The sequence below is a fragment of the Lepisosteus oculatus genome, chromosome 4 (assembly GCF_040954835.1).
Source record: "Lepisosteus oculatus isolate fLepOcu1 chromosome 4, fLepOcu1.hap2, whole genome shotgun sequence".
NCBI classification, from domain to species: Eukaryota; Metazoa; Chordata; class Actinopteri; order Semionotiformes; family Lepisosteidae; genus Lepisosteus; species Lepisosteus oculatus.
Window position 1 is genome coordinate 66,579,071 of NC_090699.1, and position 13,373 is coordinate 66,592,443.

Here is a 13,373-nt window from a genome sequence, read left to right on the forward strand (position 1 = left end):
ATGGGTGATACTGAACTAGAAGATACTGGGTGATACTGAACTAGAAGAAGCAGCACAACAAGGGACAACAATGCTTTTGGTTAAACAAGTAAGAGCCTGGAGGAGTGTGGCGTTCAAATCAAGGGAATAATCTTCTAATCATGATACTCTGCGCTGGTTAGACCTCACATGGAGCAATGAGCTCAGCTCAGGTCCCCATGCTACAGGAAAGACACTGCTGCTGTAGGAGCAGGACAGCTGAGCCTGGTTCTGGTTCTGGTCCGAATGAGCTGAGCCGCTCTAGTCTGGAATGGGTTGGATAACTGCAGCCTTTCCAATGTGTCCCTGTCCTTGACACTAACAGAGATCAAGGTAGAAGAGAGGGTTTCATGATCAGTGGTGAGATTGCCTGGTGCAAGTGCTCAGGGGGAAAGGGGAAGGAAAAATGACGTCATTAAGTCATTAAAATCGGGAGCACCTGGTGTAATCACAGAACCTGTCTTGAGCAGACTGAGTGAGTGTAACTTCTCTCCAGATCCACTTTCCTCTGCGGGATGCGCCCTGTGGGCCTGGAATCCTGCAGCCCAGGACCGATGGAGAGTGTCGCCTGTGAGCTTGTTCAGACAGCAGTGCGAGGTGGACAGTACTTCAACCAGCCTGATCACGACACTTGAAATATAAACAGAAGAAAGAGAAAGAGAGAGGACAGGAGTCTGCTGTCCCACTTGGGCTGTTTGGTAGATAGCAGTTAAATGATCCCAGGATCTCATCCAGCTGTTTCTTGAAAGAAGCCAGGGTATCAGCTGTAACACCATCAGCTGTCTTTGTTTAGGAAAACGATGTCCAAGGAAACTGATCTCAGCTGACAGTGACCCTCTGTTGTGTCGCTGTATATTTATGGGTTGTAAAGGGACCAGACCTGCACCAGCCTGAGGAACACCTCTATAACTGCTGGTCAGAATAGGGGTACCTGGGGCACAGATCAGGCCAGGTCGGAGTGTGTGTGTGTGTGTGTCCACAGGGGTACAGGCATTGTTTTTCCAGGCTGTGTTTCTGGTCAGGTCAGGAGTGTGTGTGTGTCCACAGGGGTGCAGGCAGTGTGTATCCAGGCTGTGTTTCGGGTCAGGTCAGGGGTGTGTGTGTATCCAGGCTGTGTTTCTGGTCAGGTCAGGAGTGTGTGTGTGTCCAGGCTGTGTTTTGGGCAGCTATGCACAGGCAGTGGATAGCTGAAGTTAATTTATTCAGAGGTGACAGCAGCACTCTTCCCGCAGAGTGACTCCCCCTGGAAAGCCGCTCTCTGCCTCGTGTTTGAACGGCCACTTTCAGACGTGCCGGCAATGTTTCTCGTGCGGGGCCAGGAGCACACGCGTGGGGTCGGGGAAATCCTGGTAAAGGACGAGTGGCTGGGCGCGTGTCTGCTCCCCGCGGGGCTGGGCGTCATCCTCGGGAAGACTCGCATTTTCTGTAATCCGGGATTTTGGCAAACAGGGGAAGCTTCACCTGCGGGCCGCTGCAGGGCGGGGGGCGCGCGGCCCAGCTCGGAGCTCCTATTGGCTGCGAGGCGGCCGGGAGGAGGGGGTGCGGAGGAACGCGACCTCCTTACAAGAAGCTCAAAGAGCCGAGAAGAGACAGAGAGGAAAAGTCGCTTCAGGCGGTCGGGCAAGCCTGGGACTGCAGCGGAGAGCCTGAGCCGACAGAGAGAGGGGGGGAGTAATACTAAAATAACAGACGCAGAAAGAAAAATAGATTCCGCCCGGTTGCACATTTGCGTGGACTGGAGATGGTCCGGGGCTCCGTGCTGTTGCTGCGCTGAACTCGAGAGGGGTGGACGCACGCTGCTGTGAACAGATCCGTGTTTATAGAAAGTTCCCAGGCGGCCAAGGTAGCGAGGAAGAGCGGTCTGGAGCATGAGCAGCATCTGAGCGGTGAGTGCGGTGTCGGTTCGGAAGCGGCGCTGCGGTCCAGCCGGACAGACTGGGCTGCGGACAGGCTGAGGGGTCAGAGTGACCGGCGCTCACCTGGTCCGGCGGGTACACAGCGGGTTCATACCAATTCCGCTGCGAGGGGAGATCATTACTATTGTCATTGTCGTTGTTGTGACGATATTTAAGCACCACATGTAAGGGTTGCAGGAACTTTGTTTTACGGTTACCAGCGATTATCCTACGCGTCTCCCTGTCCGTCTGTCGCGTTTCCGTTATCTGAAGTGGGAAAGCGCAACAGGGCGGCCGGCACGCAACATGGGGATTAGGCCGGCATTAAAGATAAATAATAAGATGCATTTAAATTTGCAGTTATGAAACGCGCTGGCAGGACCTGTGGTCCATTAGTATTGGAGTGCTGCTGTCCTGCTGTTGAAACCTGCCGGTGAAGTCACTTTTAACATCATGGGCAGGAGACACTTCTGGGAGGGTCTGTTACCCGGATCCTGTGTGTCCTGGGGGTACAGCATCAGCATGCCATGCCCTCTCACCTGAGAGCCCTGGCGATGGTGCTATGTGCCTGTATCAGTGCTCTGTGCCCCTCTCCTGAGAGCCCTGGTGATGGTGCTGTGTGCCTGTATCAGTGCTCTGTGCCCGTCCCTGGTGATGGTGTTTCTCAGCAGCTGCCCTGTAGCTGGGCCTGGTGAATCCCAAACCAGGGCTCCTGTTCAATATGTCCTGGTCCTGGAAAACTCCTGCTTCCACCATGGTGTTGAAACCAATATCTTGGCGTCTTTCAAGAAGCAGCTGGATGAGATCTCAGACCAATACCAACCAGGCCAGATGGGGAAACTCAGAGACTCCTGATGTCCTTCTAGCACAGGTGCTTTGATTCCCTAATAAAGTGGGGGGCCTTCATTCTCACTCTCTGACATGGTCAATGGGAGGTCACTGCCAGCAATGCGCTGGTGCAGTGAGTTGCGGTCAGGTGGGGACAGGGAGGGTCAGGTGGGGTCAGGTCGGGACAGGGAGGGACAGATAGGGACAGGTTGGATGTGGACCTGCAGGTGACACAGTGGCTGGTTAAGGGGACTGTGGGAAGATGGCTGTGCAGACCAGACGATTGCTGGCCACTGATCACCAAGCCTGGAGAAACAGCTCCAGTCGCAGGACCATTCTGTCAGAAGGAGAAGCTTTAGCGGCGGCCTGGGGGACGGACAGGGGAGGACGCGGGTCGGGCGTGGAGGCTGCCAGGCCTGCGCCAGCCCGGGCCGGGAGGTTCTCCTGCTGCCAGCCTGGAAGAGCAGCTGTGTGAAGACAGGACGGGGTTGCGAATGGAGCTGTGGCTGAGGCATGCGGGTGTGAGGTTACAGTGCCGCAGGGGAGAGCCACAGCGGCTGGGAGACAATGGGAGCAGTAATTACAGAGAGGGAAGGTGCTTGTTTTCTCTGGGAAATCCCGGAGCCAGGAAGCAAAAGTGAACACAGCACAGGTGTGCTGGTTGTCAGGGAGGATCCTGTGTTTCCGCAGGTCGAGTCGGGGTCAGTTTTACTCACTGGCACCACCTAGTGTCTGTGGTGAGAACTGCCAGTGTGCAGCAGAAGGGTCAGGAGGTGAGGTGCACAGGGCTGGGCAGGCTGGCGAGCAGGAGGGTCAGTGAGTTTGGAGGCAGGACGGGACAGAACTGGGCTAGTGGGTTTGTTAGTGGCTGGCTGGGTGAATGATCTGCTGGTTTGTTAGTAAAGTGGGGCTGGGCTGTGGTGTGATGGCCCAGTTGAGTGTTGAGTGGGTTGTGGTCAGCTGTTGAGTTGCTTGGTGTTGATGCACCAGGTGGGTCACTGGGTTGGCTGTTCAATTCCACGTTTCTCAGGCTCGGTGGATGAATGATTCCCAGCCTGTAGGCTGTAGTAGAGCCATGTACCTTTGGTCACCAACATGAGAAATAGCTCTGATTGTGGAACTAAACTGCACAGGCTGTCCATCATGGTGTCCTTGTGTCAGTTAGGTCATCCTATCCAAGCAAGATCAGTTTTGGGGTGTTAAAAGGGAACCTACCATGTTGGCCAGCAGGTTAGTTATTCAGGTGGTAGACGAGTTCATTTTGTTGGTTGTTGGTTGTGGTGAGTGGTTAGTTTGCTTGGTGGAATGGCAGGTTGGTCAGTTATTGATGTAGTAATGATGTTTAGGTAAAATGAAGTTGATGGTTTTGTGATTGATATTGTTTTTCTACAGTATAATCTCATATATAGCATCTTTCATGTACAAGTAAGTTTTATTCCATGCTGAGAAGAGCATTTCGACTGTAGAGCCTTCTTCGAGTGTGAAAAATTTCATGTACACCCAGCTCAAAGCACTATACATTGGTGTAGAGCTGTTCAGTGCCTTGAACATAGACTTTTCTGAGACTTTTCCAGCTGGTTCTGAGTCTCACAGTGAGCGAGTGCAGTGGAGCCGGTACAGGAGTTACACACCACTGAGAGCAGCTTGAAAGGGAGCCTTTGTGCTGGTTGAGTGTTTGGTGAGCTTGACTGTGGTTTTGAACAAGGTGAGATGAGAGTTAAACTCTGGGTATTGCTGCAGTGAGGTGTAGGCAAGTGTAGTCAGGGTTCGCTTCCAGCCGCTGGTGAGAGTACAAGTACTTACTGGCTGGTATAATTACGCTAAGCTTTAGTATTATTGCGTTCTTTAAGGAATTTTTCTGGTGCCCTGAGGCTGTGGCTGCACTGCACTCAGCTGTTCCCTAAATTGCTTGGTTTGATGAGTGAGGAAGGAGGGAATGAGTTCTCACCCTTTTGATAAGCACTCTGACTCATCCTGGTCCTCTCTGTGCTGCGATGGAGCTGCATGCAGGGCGTTTCTGCAGGGAACCAAGACTTTCAAGAGGCGGCGAGCAGTTTTATGGGAGTGTCAGAGGAACAGTCCGTAGAGCCTGTGAGAGGGCGCGCGCCTTTTCGGTGTCTTTATGGAGGGCTGTAATCCCAGGGTTTATGGCGCAGGCAGGCTCAGGGTTAGCAGCAGAGAACAGTCAGGCGTGTGGAGGGACAGACTGAAGAAGCCTCAGTGCAGGGAGACCGGGTGCCTACTGACCTACCCTCACTGACCACTGATTACTGACCTACTCTCAACACACTGACCACTGACTACAGATCTACTCTCAGCACACTGAGCACTGACCACTGAGACTACCATCAACACACTGCCCAGTCAAAAAGTTCATAAGAAGACATGAAACAAAAGGGTATTAAAGATCAAGAACAGGAGGCACTTTTTTTACACAAAGGGTTGTGGGGGTCTGGAACAATCTATCCAGCTATATTGATGATGCTGATTTGCTGGAATCTTTCAGATCAGTTTTCTCGGATCAGTTAGAGAAAGAAGAGCCTATTGGCCTGTGCTTTTTGTAGCCTTTCCCATGTTTTAAGATCCTTGTTTTCCATGATCTCCTGTCTCCTCGTGGAGTGTCTGCTTACACGAGTGGGTGGTCTCTGGGGGGAGTGGTTTGGATCGGCACGCCATGGGGAGCTCTCTGTGTGGGAGTCCCCAGACTGTGGGGGGCTGCAGGGCTGGTGAATCACTCATCCTGCAGCTGAACTGGTGCTCTAAATATTTAGGCAAGTGACAGTGAGAGAGCACTCTGCAGTGTGTCGGAGTGAGAGAGCACTCTGCTGTGTGACAGAGTGTGAGAGAGCACTCTGCTGTGTGTGGGAGTGAGAGAGCACTCTGCTGTGTGTGGGAGTGAGAGAGCACTCTGCTGTGTGTCGGAGTGAGAGAGCACTCTGCAGTGTGTCGGAGTGAGAGAGCACTCTGCTGTGTGACAGTGTGTGAGAGAGCACTCTGCTGTGTGATGGGGTGAGAGAGCTCTCTGCTGTGTGTCGGAGTGAGAGAGCACTCTGCTGTGTGACAGTGTGTGAGAGAGCACTCTGCTGTGTGACAGTGTGTGAGAGAGCACTCTGCTGTGTGTCGGAGTGAGAGAGCACTCTGGTGTGTGTCGGAGTGAGAGAGCACTCTGCTGTGTGTCAGTGTGTGAGAGAGCACTCTGCTGTGTGTCAGTGTGTGAGAGAGCACTCTGCTGTGTGTCAGACTGAGAGATCTCTCTGCTGTGGGAGTGAGAGAGAGATCTCTGCTGTGTGTCGAAGTGAGAGAGCACTCTGCTGTGTGTCAGTGTGTGAGAGAGCACTCTGCTGTGTGTCGGACTGAGAGATCTCTCTGCTGTGTGTGGGAGTGAGAGAGAGCTCTCTGCTGTGTGGGGAGTAAGAGAGAGCTCTCTGCAGTGTGTCTGTGAGTCACTTTCCCAGTTGCAGGACCTGTTTGTCTCTTTTTAATAACGGGCCCAGGTGGGGCTTCTCCTCCAGTTTCTGTCTGTCTGAAAGAGGCTCTCCGCAGCCTTGTCCTGCTGCTCTAACATTCCAGTTCTGAGCAGTATTCTCCCAAGACACTTTGCTGGGTGTGGGCGTGTCTCCGGGACCCTTTCAGACTCCCTATGGAATTCTTGTAGATTCTTGGGGTGAAAGCACTCCTCTCATCTGTTTTTGACCTCGTTCTGAAGCAAGGTGGCTGTTGAGTCCAGGTGTGGGAGTGTTTGGGCACAGGATGGCTGTTGGGCACAGCAACAGCCCAACAGCTGTGTGTTTGGGCACAGCAAGGTGGCTGTTGAGTCCAGGTGTGGGAGTGTTTGGGCACAGGATGTGGCCTGGAGATGGGATTTAGCCTGAGACTTGGACAGAACACCTGCCACTGACATAAAACAAACAGTTGCTGAAAATTTACATTTAAGATTATTTTAAGTAATGGAACAGCAGACCTTGTTTATTAACTAGTGAACATTTTCCTCATTTGTATCATGTAGTCTGTCTCTTCATGTCTGTGTCTGTGTGTCTACAGGCTGGGAAGATGTGGGTTCTTGTGCTGGCTGTCCTGCTCCCTTTACTACCCCATGCTGAAGGCCAAGGTACAGTACTGCACCTGATCACAAGGGTGCTTCTGGGAAGTGCTCTTTACACTGTAATATTAGACATTGTGCCAGCAGCCATATCACTCTGCAACTCACAGCTGGCAGCCCACTGAAGCTCAGCAGGTGTGAGCCTGGTCAGTACCTGGATGGAAAACTCCTGGGAAAAACTAAGGCTTTTGCTGGAAGAGGTGTTAGTGGGGCCAGCAGAGGGCGCTCACCGTGTGGTCTATGTGGGTCCTAATGCCCCAGTATAGTGACAGGGACACTACGCTGTAAATAGGCGCCGTCCTTCAGATGAGACGTAAAACCTAAGTCCTGACTCTCTGTGGTCACTAAAAAACCCAGGGTGTTTCTCGAAAAGAGTAGGGGTGTTACCCTGGTGTCCTGACCAAATATCCCCCTGTCCTTTACCCATCATGACCTCCTAATAACCCCCCTCTCTGAACTGGCTTCATCCCTCTGCTCTCCTCCCCACTGAGAGCTGGTGTGTGTGAGAGGACTGGAGCATCATCCAGGTGGGGCTGCACACTGGTGGGGGTGGAGGGGATCCCCATTACCTGTAAAGTGCTTTGAGTGGAGTGTCCAGAAAAGTGCTATATAAGCAATTATTATTATTATTATTATTATTATTATTATTATTAGCTAAGGAGGGTTTAAGGCATGTAGAGTAGAAGGAGGGAGGCAAAAAAGAAAGGAGTCAGGAAGGAGAAGAAAATCCCCACTTTACATCTCCTCCTTGTCTTTCCTTGTCCACCCTGTTCTGTCTCCTCTCTGTCCTCCAAACTGACCCCTTACTTCTCTTCTTCTCTGTCCCTCCTGTCCTTGTCGGTTTTCTCCTCTGTCTTTTTTCTCTTCTCTGTCCTTCCTCCCGTCTCCGTCCCTCCCCTCTCTCAGGGACATGTAGGAATGTGGCAGCGGCGGACATCGTGTTCCTGGTGGACGGCTCCTCCAGTATCGGCCGATCGAACTTCCAGGAAGTCAAGCGCTTCATGGCGGGCATCGTGGCCCCGTTCGCCAGCGCGGTGAGCAGGACGGGAGTGCGCTTCGGAGCCGTGCAGTACAGCGACACCTCCAGGTCTGTCCGCCGAGCCCCACTCCGTCCCCGTCCCCGGCGAGCCCCGCCCTGCCTGGGCCTGACGCCTCTCTGCCCGCCTCTGCCAGTGTGGTTACGCCTGTCTGTCTACACGCAGGGAGGAGTTCACCTTCGCCACGCACCAGAATGGCAGCGAGCTCATCAGCGCCGTGCGCAACCTCAACTACAAGGGTGGGAACACGCGCACCGGCGCAGGGCTCAAGTACGTCGCAGACAACTTCTTCAGCAGGGCGGCACTCCGGGATGTGCCCAAGGTGAGGTAGAGACGGGGGGGGGAGGCTGTGGACAGTGAGGGTATGGACAGTTGTGGTTGGGTTGTTAGCAGGGGTGTGGACAGTGGGTGTTGAGTGTTGAGCAGGGGTGTAGACAGTGGGGGTGTGGACAGTGGGTGTTGAGTGTTGAGCAGAGCTGCGGACACTAGGAGCTGTGGACAGTGGGGGTGTGGACAGTGGGTCATGAGTGTTGAGCAGGGGTGTAGACAGTGGGGGTGTGGACAGTGGGTGTTGAGTGTTGGAACAGGTGTGTGAACAGTGAAGGTGTAGACAGTTGTAGCTGGGTGTTGATCAGGGGTATGGACAGTGGGTGTTGAATGTTGAGCAGAGCTGTGGACAGTGAGTCATGGGTGTTGAGTAGGGGTGTGGACACTGGGGTTGTGGACAGTGGGTCATGAGTGTTGAGTAGGGGTGTGGACAGTAGGGATGTGGACTGAGTAGTGTAATTGCTGTATTTCAGGTCACTGTCCTCATCACGGATGGCAAGTCTCAGGACAACGTTGAGCCGCCCTCCCAGAAGCTGCGCGACCTGGGGGTGAAGGTGTTCGCTGTAGGTAAGGCCCTGCGGGACGTGGAGTTCATCTGGAGGCTGAGGTGGGTTTGGAGGAACAGGTTCTCCATCTGTCCTCTTCAGATATCTGCAGGAGTATCTCCAGCTTCTGTCTATTCTCAGAGGCTGAACTGCGACAATGGCCACAACTGACTGCAGACCAAAGGCTGTTGGGAAGTGGTGACTGTTTAAAAGGCCAGGTCATAACTCTGCCATCAACTTTGATCCCATAACATTACTGCTAGCCTCTCCACAGCACTGTAGCCCCACACCTAACCCAGGCACCGTAACCACAGCACTGTAGCCCCACCCCTAATCCAGACACCCTAACCACAGCCCTGTAGCCCCACCCCTAATCCAGTAGCCCCACCCCTAATCCAGACATTCTAACCTCAGCACTGTAGCCCCACCCCTAATCATGTAGCCCCACCCCTAATCCAGACATCCTAACCTCAGCACTGTAGCCCCACGCCTAATCCTTTAGCCCCACCCCTAATCCAGACATCCTAACCTCAGCACTGTAGCTCCACCCCTAATCCTGTAGCCCCACCCCTAATCCAGACATCCTAACCTCACCACTGTAGCTCCACCCCTAATCCTGTAGCCCCACTCCAAATCCAGACACCCTAGCCACAGCCCTGTAGCCCCACGCCTAACCCAGCCTCTCTCACTCAGGTATCAAGAACGCGGACCGCAGGGAGCTGGGTCAGCTGGCCTCTCAGCCGCGGAACGAATTCTCCTTCTACATCGGCGACTTCAAGATCCTCAACACTCTGCTGCCCCTGGTGGCGCCGCGGGTCTGCTCCAGCTCCGGTGGCACCTACGTCAGCGACGGTATGGGCCCGGTTGCCATGTGAACCTGCTTTGACGTTGTTTGGAGCCATTCCCTTTTCCTTGTGTAGAAGGGGCTTCAAGCCAGTTTGCTGGGAGATAGTGAGTGGTGGTGTGGCAGTCGGACATGAAGGGGGCCAAGGGGGGTTATGTCCCTATTAAAGAGCTACAGCCTTGAGTAGTTCAGTAAACAAACAGAATAAACAGGAAAATCGTGCAGGTTTTAGCAAGTGATGCTGTGCAGTAGTTTGCTAGGCTTTAGCAGTGTTACTGTGTGAGACTGTGACAGTGCTGTGATGGTGACTCTCCTCCCTGTGTCTCAGAGGTCTTCACTGGGCCATCCGGCCTGCAGTTCTCTGGGGAGACATACGACTCTGTGCGGTTCCGGTGGAGCCCTGCTGGAGGCCCCGTGATTGGCTACAGGATTCAGTACACACCCCTCTCTGGGCTGGGACAGCCAATCACAGCTGAGCTTCGAGAGGTGGGGGAGGACTTGTTTCTACACCACTGAGTTATCGGTCGGGCTGATTTACCAGGGTAGACTGTGAGGTAATAAATCACAGGTTAGCGCAGTGTAGGAGACTGGATATAGGCAACAGACCGGATAAGTGCAACAGTATGAGCAGTATGACAGCAAAACGGTAAAGACTGGAAAATGACAGATTTGTTTCTCATTTTACAGTAGAATTTGCTTCTATTTTTCTGAAAAGGGTAAAATTCTGAAGGTGCTGAACACCTGAGACAGTGTAGATCTGGATAAAAGAAATTAATTCTCCAGGTTTTCAAGCCAGAGTTACGTAGTATTGTGGCGAACGTCATGCATGAAGGAGGGGGCTCTGAGGTCCCTCTGTCGGAGCAGTCCAGGCGGCTCTGGGCTCTGCCAGGGCCAGTCACAGCATCCAGAAGGTCCAGCTCTCTGGCTGTGGTCACTGTGTCCCCACCCTCAGTCCTGAGAGCCGTAACAGCGCCCCTGCTGGTTCCTGTGTGTGCGCAGGTGAACGTGGGATCCGCGGAAAGGAGCCATGTGGCTCGGGGGCTGAAATCGGCGACGGACTACCTGGTGACAGTGATTGCTCAGTATCCGAACAGCGTGGGCGAGTCCGTGTCTGGAAAAACCAGGACCAGTGAGTACTGCAGTACAAGGCCCGAGAGAGGAAGACAGCAGGAGAGCTGCTCCATCGCTCTCCGTCTTTATCTGGTTTTTCCTTCGTGTCCCGGTTTCTCTCACATCCCTCTCTCTCGTCTCCTCTCTCAGACTCCCTGCCGGGCGCGACGAACTTCCGAGTTGTCCGGAGGGGATATTTCTCCCTCTCTTTGTCCTGGAGCCCCCCCTCCTCCCGACCCCAGGGGTACAGGCTGACGTACGGGCCCAGAGGTGAGGGACGGTTTTCCGCAGGTGGTCCGGCAGTGCTCCGCTCTCACTGTGGCTTCAGCTGAGTCCGGGAGTCAGGGAGTCCGGAGGAGGGACTGCAGGCAGCACATCGCCAGGCTGGCCACTCCTGCAGGCGCTGGGGGGCTCACCCTGCTCACCCTGCTCACTGGAGCCTCCTGTCCGGATGTGGTTCTGGCCCCAGGAAAGGGCAGATGAGAATGAAAGAGCCCTTTGTGTTCACAAACAGTGCTTAAAACACACTTGTTTAAACAGTGAACAACCCTGTTAATCCCCTTGAGGTCCTGCAGACAGGGGGACACCTGACCCCAGGCATTTCCCTGGTCTCGCCCCCTGCTCACAGCCGGGAGGATTAGAACCAGAGGAAAGGCTGGGAACATGGTAAAGTGGGAGGGGAGGGTTTTAGAAGCCTGGATCAGCAGTGCTGTAGGCAGGTTCATGATCATGGAGCCGCAAGTCCAGTAAGATGACCACCCATCGCTGCATGCCTGCATGGGGCTGAGTCTGAGGCTGAGACCCGAGACAGGCCTGAGAGTGCTAGTGCACAGTGTGCCGGGGCTACCAGGGCCTGCAGGATTGCAGACTGGTGCTTTAGTGACTTCAGCCTGCTTGCTTCATTCAACCAGATGGTGTACATGGGTCTCTGGGTCTCTGCACTGGGTGCCTGCACAGAAGATAAGATAAGATCACTTTATTAGCCATATACAATTTCTTGCGTAAGGAATTCGTCTTTTCGCATACCCCAGCTTGCTCTCCATGTGACATGGACACACAGACAGGGAGAGAAGCTTGGGGTCAGAGCGCAGGGTCAGCCATTGTACAGCGTCCCCTGGAGCAGTTGGGGTTAAGGGCCTTGCTCAGGAGCCCAATGGAGTAGGATTCTTCTGCCGGTCATGGGATTTGAACCGGCACCCTTGCAGCGCCAGGCACAGATTCTTCGCCACAGTGCCACCCCTCAAGCCTTCCAGCCTCACTTCTCTAAGACCCAGAGACTAGCCTCAGCTCAGGCCCTGTGAGCTGCTTGGGCTGGCGACCACAGTGCTGCCTGTCTGCCTGTCTGCCTGTCAATATTGCCCGTCTCTCTCACAAGTTTCTGTGCAGCAGTGTTGCATATGAGTTAAATGCAGTCGTGTACAACAACCATAAACCAAGTACAAAAGCATTGCAAGTCACTGCTTTTTGTCTTCTTGCCTATTGTGCAGTGTGGAACTGTTGTCAGCACTATGCTGCTTCTTGCTGACTGCAGGGCTGTTCCTAAGGAACAGCCAGAGACGGCAGCAGTGCAGTAGTGCCTGTTGACTGCGCTCCCGGGGAGCAGTGTGAGCTCTTCAGCTGCGTCAGGAGTGCGTGTTCACTCTCGGTGGGAGCGGAGCGCAGCAGGCAGAGCCGAGGAGTGTGCTGCTGCTGTGCACGAACGTGCCCAGGTGTTTCCAGGTGTGTCAGTCCGCGTGTCCCCCCCGCCCCACATGCTGCTGCTCCGCTGGCTGGGTGCCAGCCGGCCGCCCCCACCCTGTGCCACGCCCTGCTTCAGTTCTCTGCCAGCCCGGGAAAAATGCAGCGCCTGGAGGCACGCGGGCCAGCCAGCTGCCTGCCATGAACACAGCAACAGCTAGGCAGCGTCTCCCGGCTCCGCAGCAAGTCTCGTCCCGGCCTCCCTGCCTGAACCCATCGCGGGAAAGAGGCGCACGTCTGTTTCATGTCTGGCTGAGGGGGGTAGGTGGGGCAGGGGTCCGCTGTGTGAGCCTCTCTGCGGGGGCTGGTGAGTTTCTCTTTACTGGGTTTTTCCCACCGAGCAGGAACGAGTGGTAAAGAGATCTTCCACTCAAGACAGGAATGGCTGTTTGAGGTTTCAGTCCTGCTTCTGTTTTGTATCTCATCTGCGTTGCTGGGGACACTGTTCCTTCTTGGTTTAGCACTGAACACGGGTTCGACAAGCTGTGGGACAGGAGTGGACCCAGCAAAAGCGAACGATGCTAAAACACAGAAGCAGAAATGTGAAAGGTGCTTCATGCCAGCTGACAGCAGATTGGCACTGTCCGCGGAGCTCAGACTGACAGGGTGGACCACACTGGCGCCTGCAGTCTCTTCCCAGTGTGTTCCCACTGGCCTGTCCGCATGTCTCTGACTGTGTGTCCACTTGTCCCTCTGTCTCTCCTCTGCCCGTGTGTCTCAGGCCGCACGGACGCTGAGCTGGAGGAACGGACTCTTCTGCCCGATGCCTCATCTGTCACGCTGGAGGGTCTGCAGGCTGACACTGAGTACGCCCTGACCCTGTACCCACTGTACACCCAGAGCTCTGCTGCGCCGTCTTCCACTACAGCACGCACCTGTGAGTGACCCCGAAGCGCTGTGCAAAGGCAGTCATGCCGCCACCTGGGGGAGGAT

At 54.3% G+C, this 13,373-nt stretch overlaps 1 protein-coding gene across 11 annotated transcripts in view; it reads left to right on the forward strand.

Moving 5' to 3' along the window:
* The first annotated feature begins 1,583 nt into the window (after nt 1–1,583).
* Nucleotides 1,584–13,373, forward strand: part of col7a1 (collagen, type VII, alpha 1) — a 68,931-nt gene continuing 57,141 nt past the window's right edge. For 7 of the 11 annotated variants that reach the window (XR_011189514.1, XR_011189515.1, XR_011189516.1 and 4 more), the window contains exons 1-10: nt 1,584–1,904; nt 6,783–6,849; nt 7,747–7,927; nt 8,043–8,199; nt 8,678–8,771; nt 9,443–9,601; nt 9,922–10,079; nt 10,593–10,722; nt 10,854–10,973; nt 13,162–13,317. Coding sequence is in view for 6 of the 11 variants with exons in the window: in XM_069189665.1 (XP_069045766.1) it covers nt 6,792–6,849; nt 7,747–7,927; nt 8,043–8,199; nt 8,678–8,771; nt 9,443–9,601; nt 9,922–10,079; nt 10,593–10,722; nt 10,854–10,973; nt 13,162–13,317 (1,213 nt within the window). In the remaining 5 variants the exon portion in view is untranslated. The remainder of the gene's footprint in view (nt 1,905–6,782; nt 6,850–7,746; nt 7,928–8,042; nt 8,200–8,677; nt 8,772–9,442; nt 9,602–9,921; nt 10,080–10,592; nt 10,723–10,853; nt 10,974–13,161; nt 13,318–13,373) is intronic. The other 4 variants (XR_011189513.1, XR_011189517.1, XM_069189670.1 and 1 more) reach the window with 1 other exon arrangement.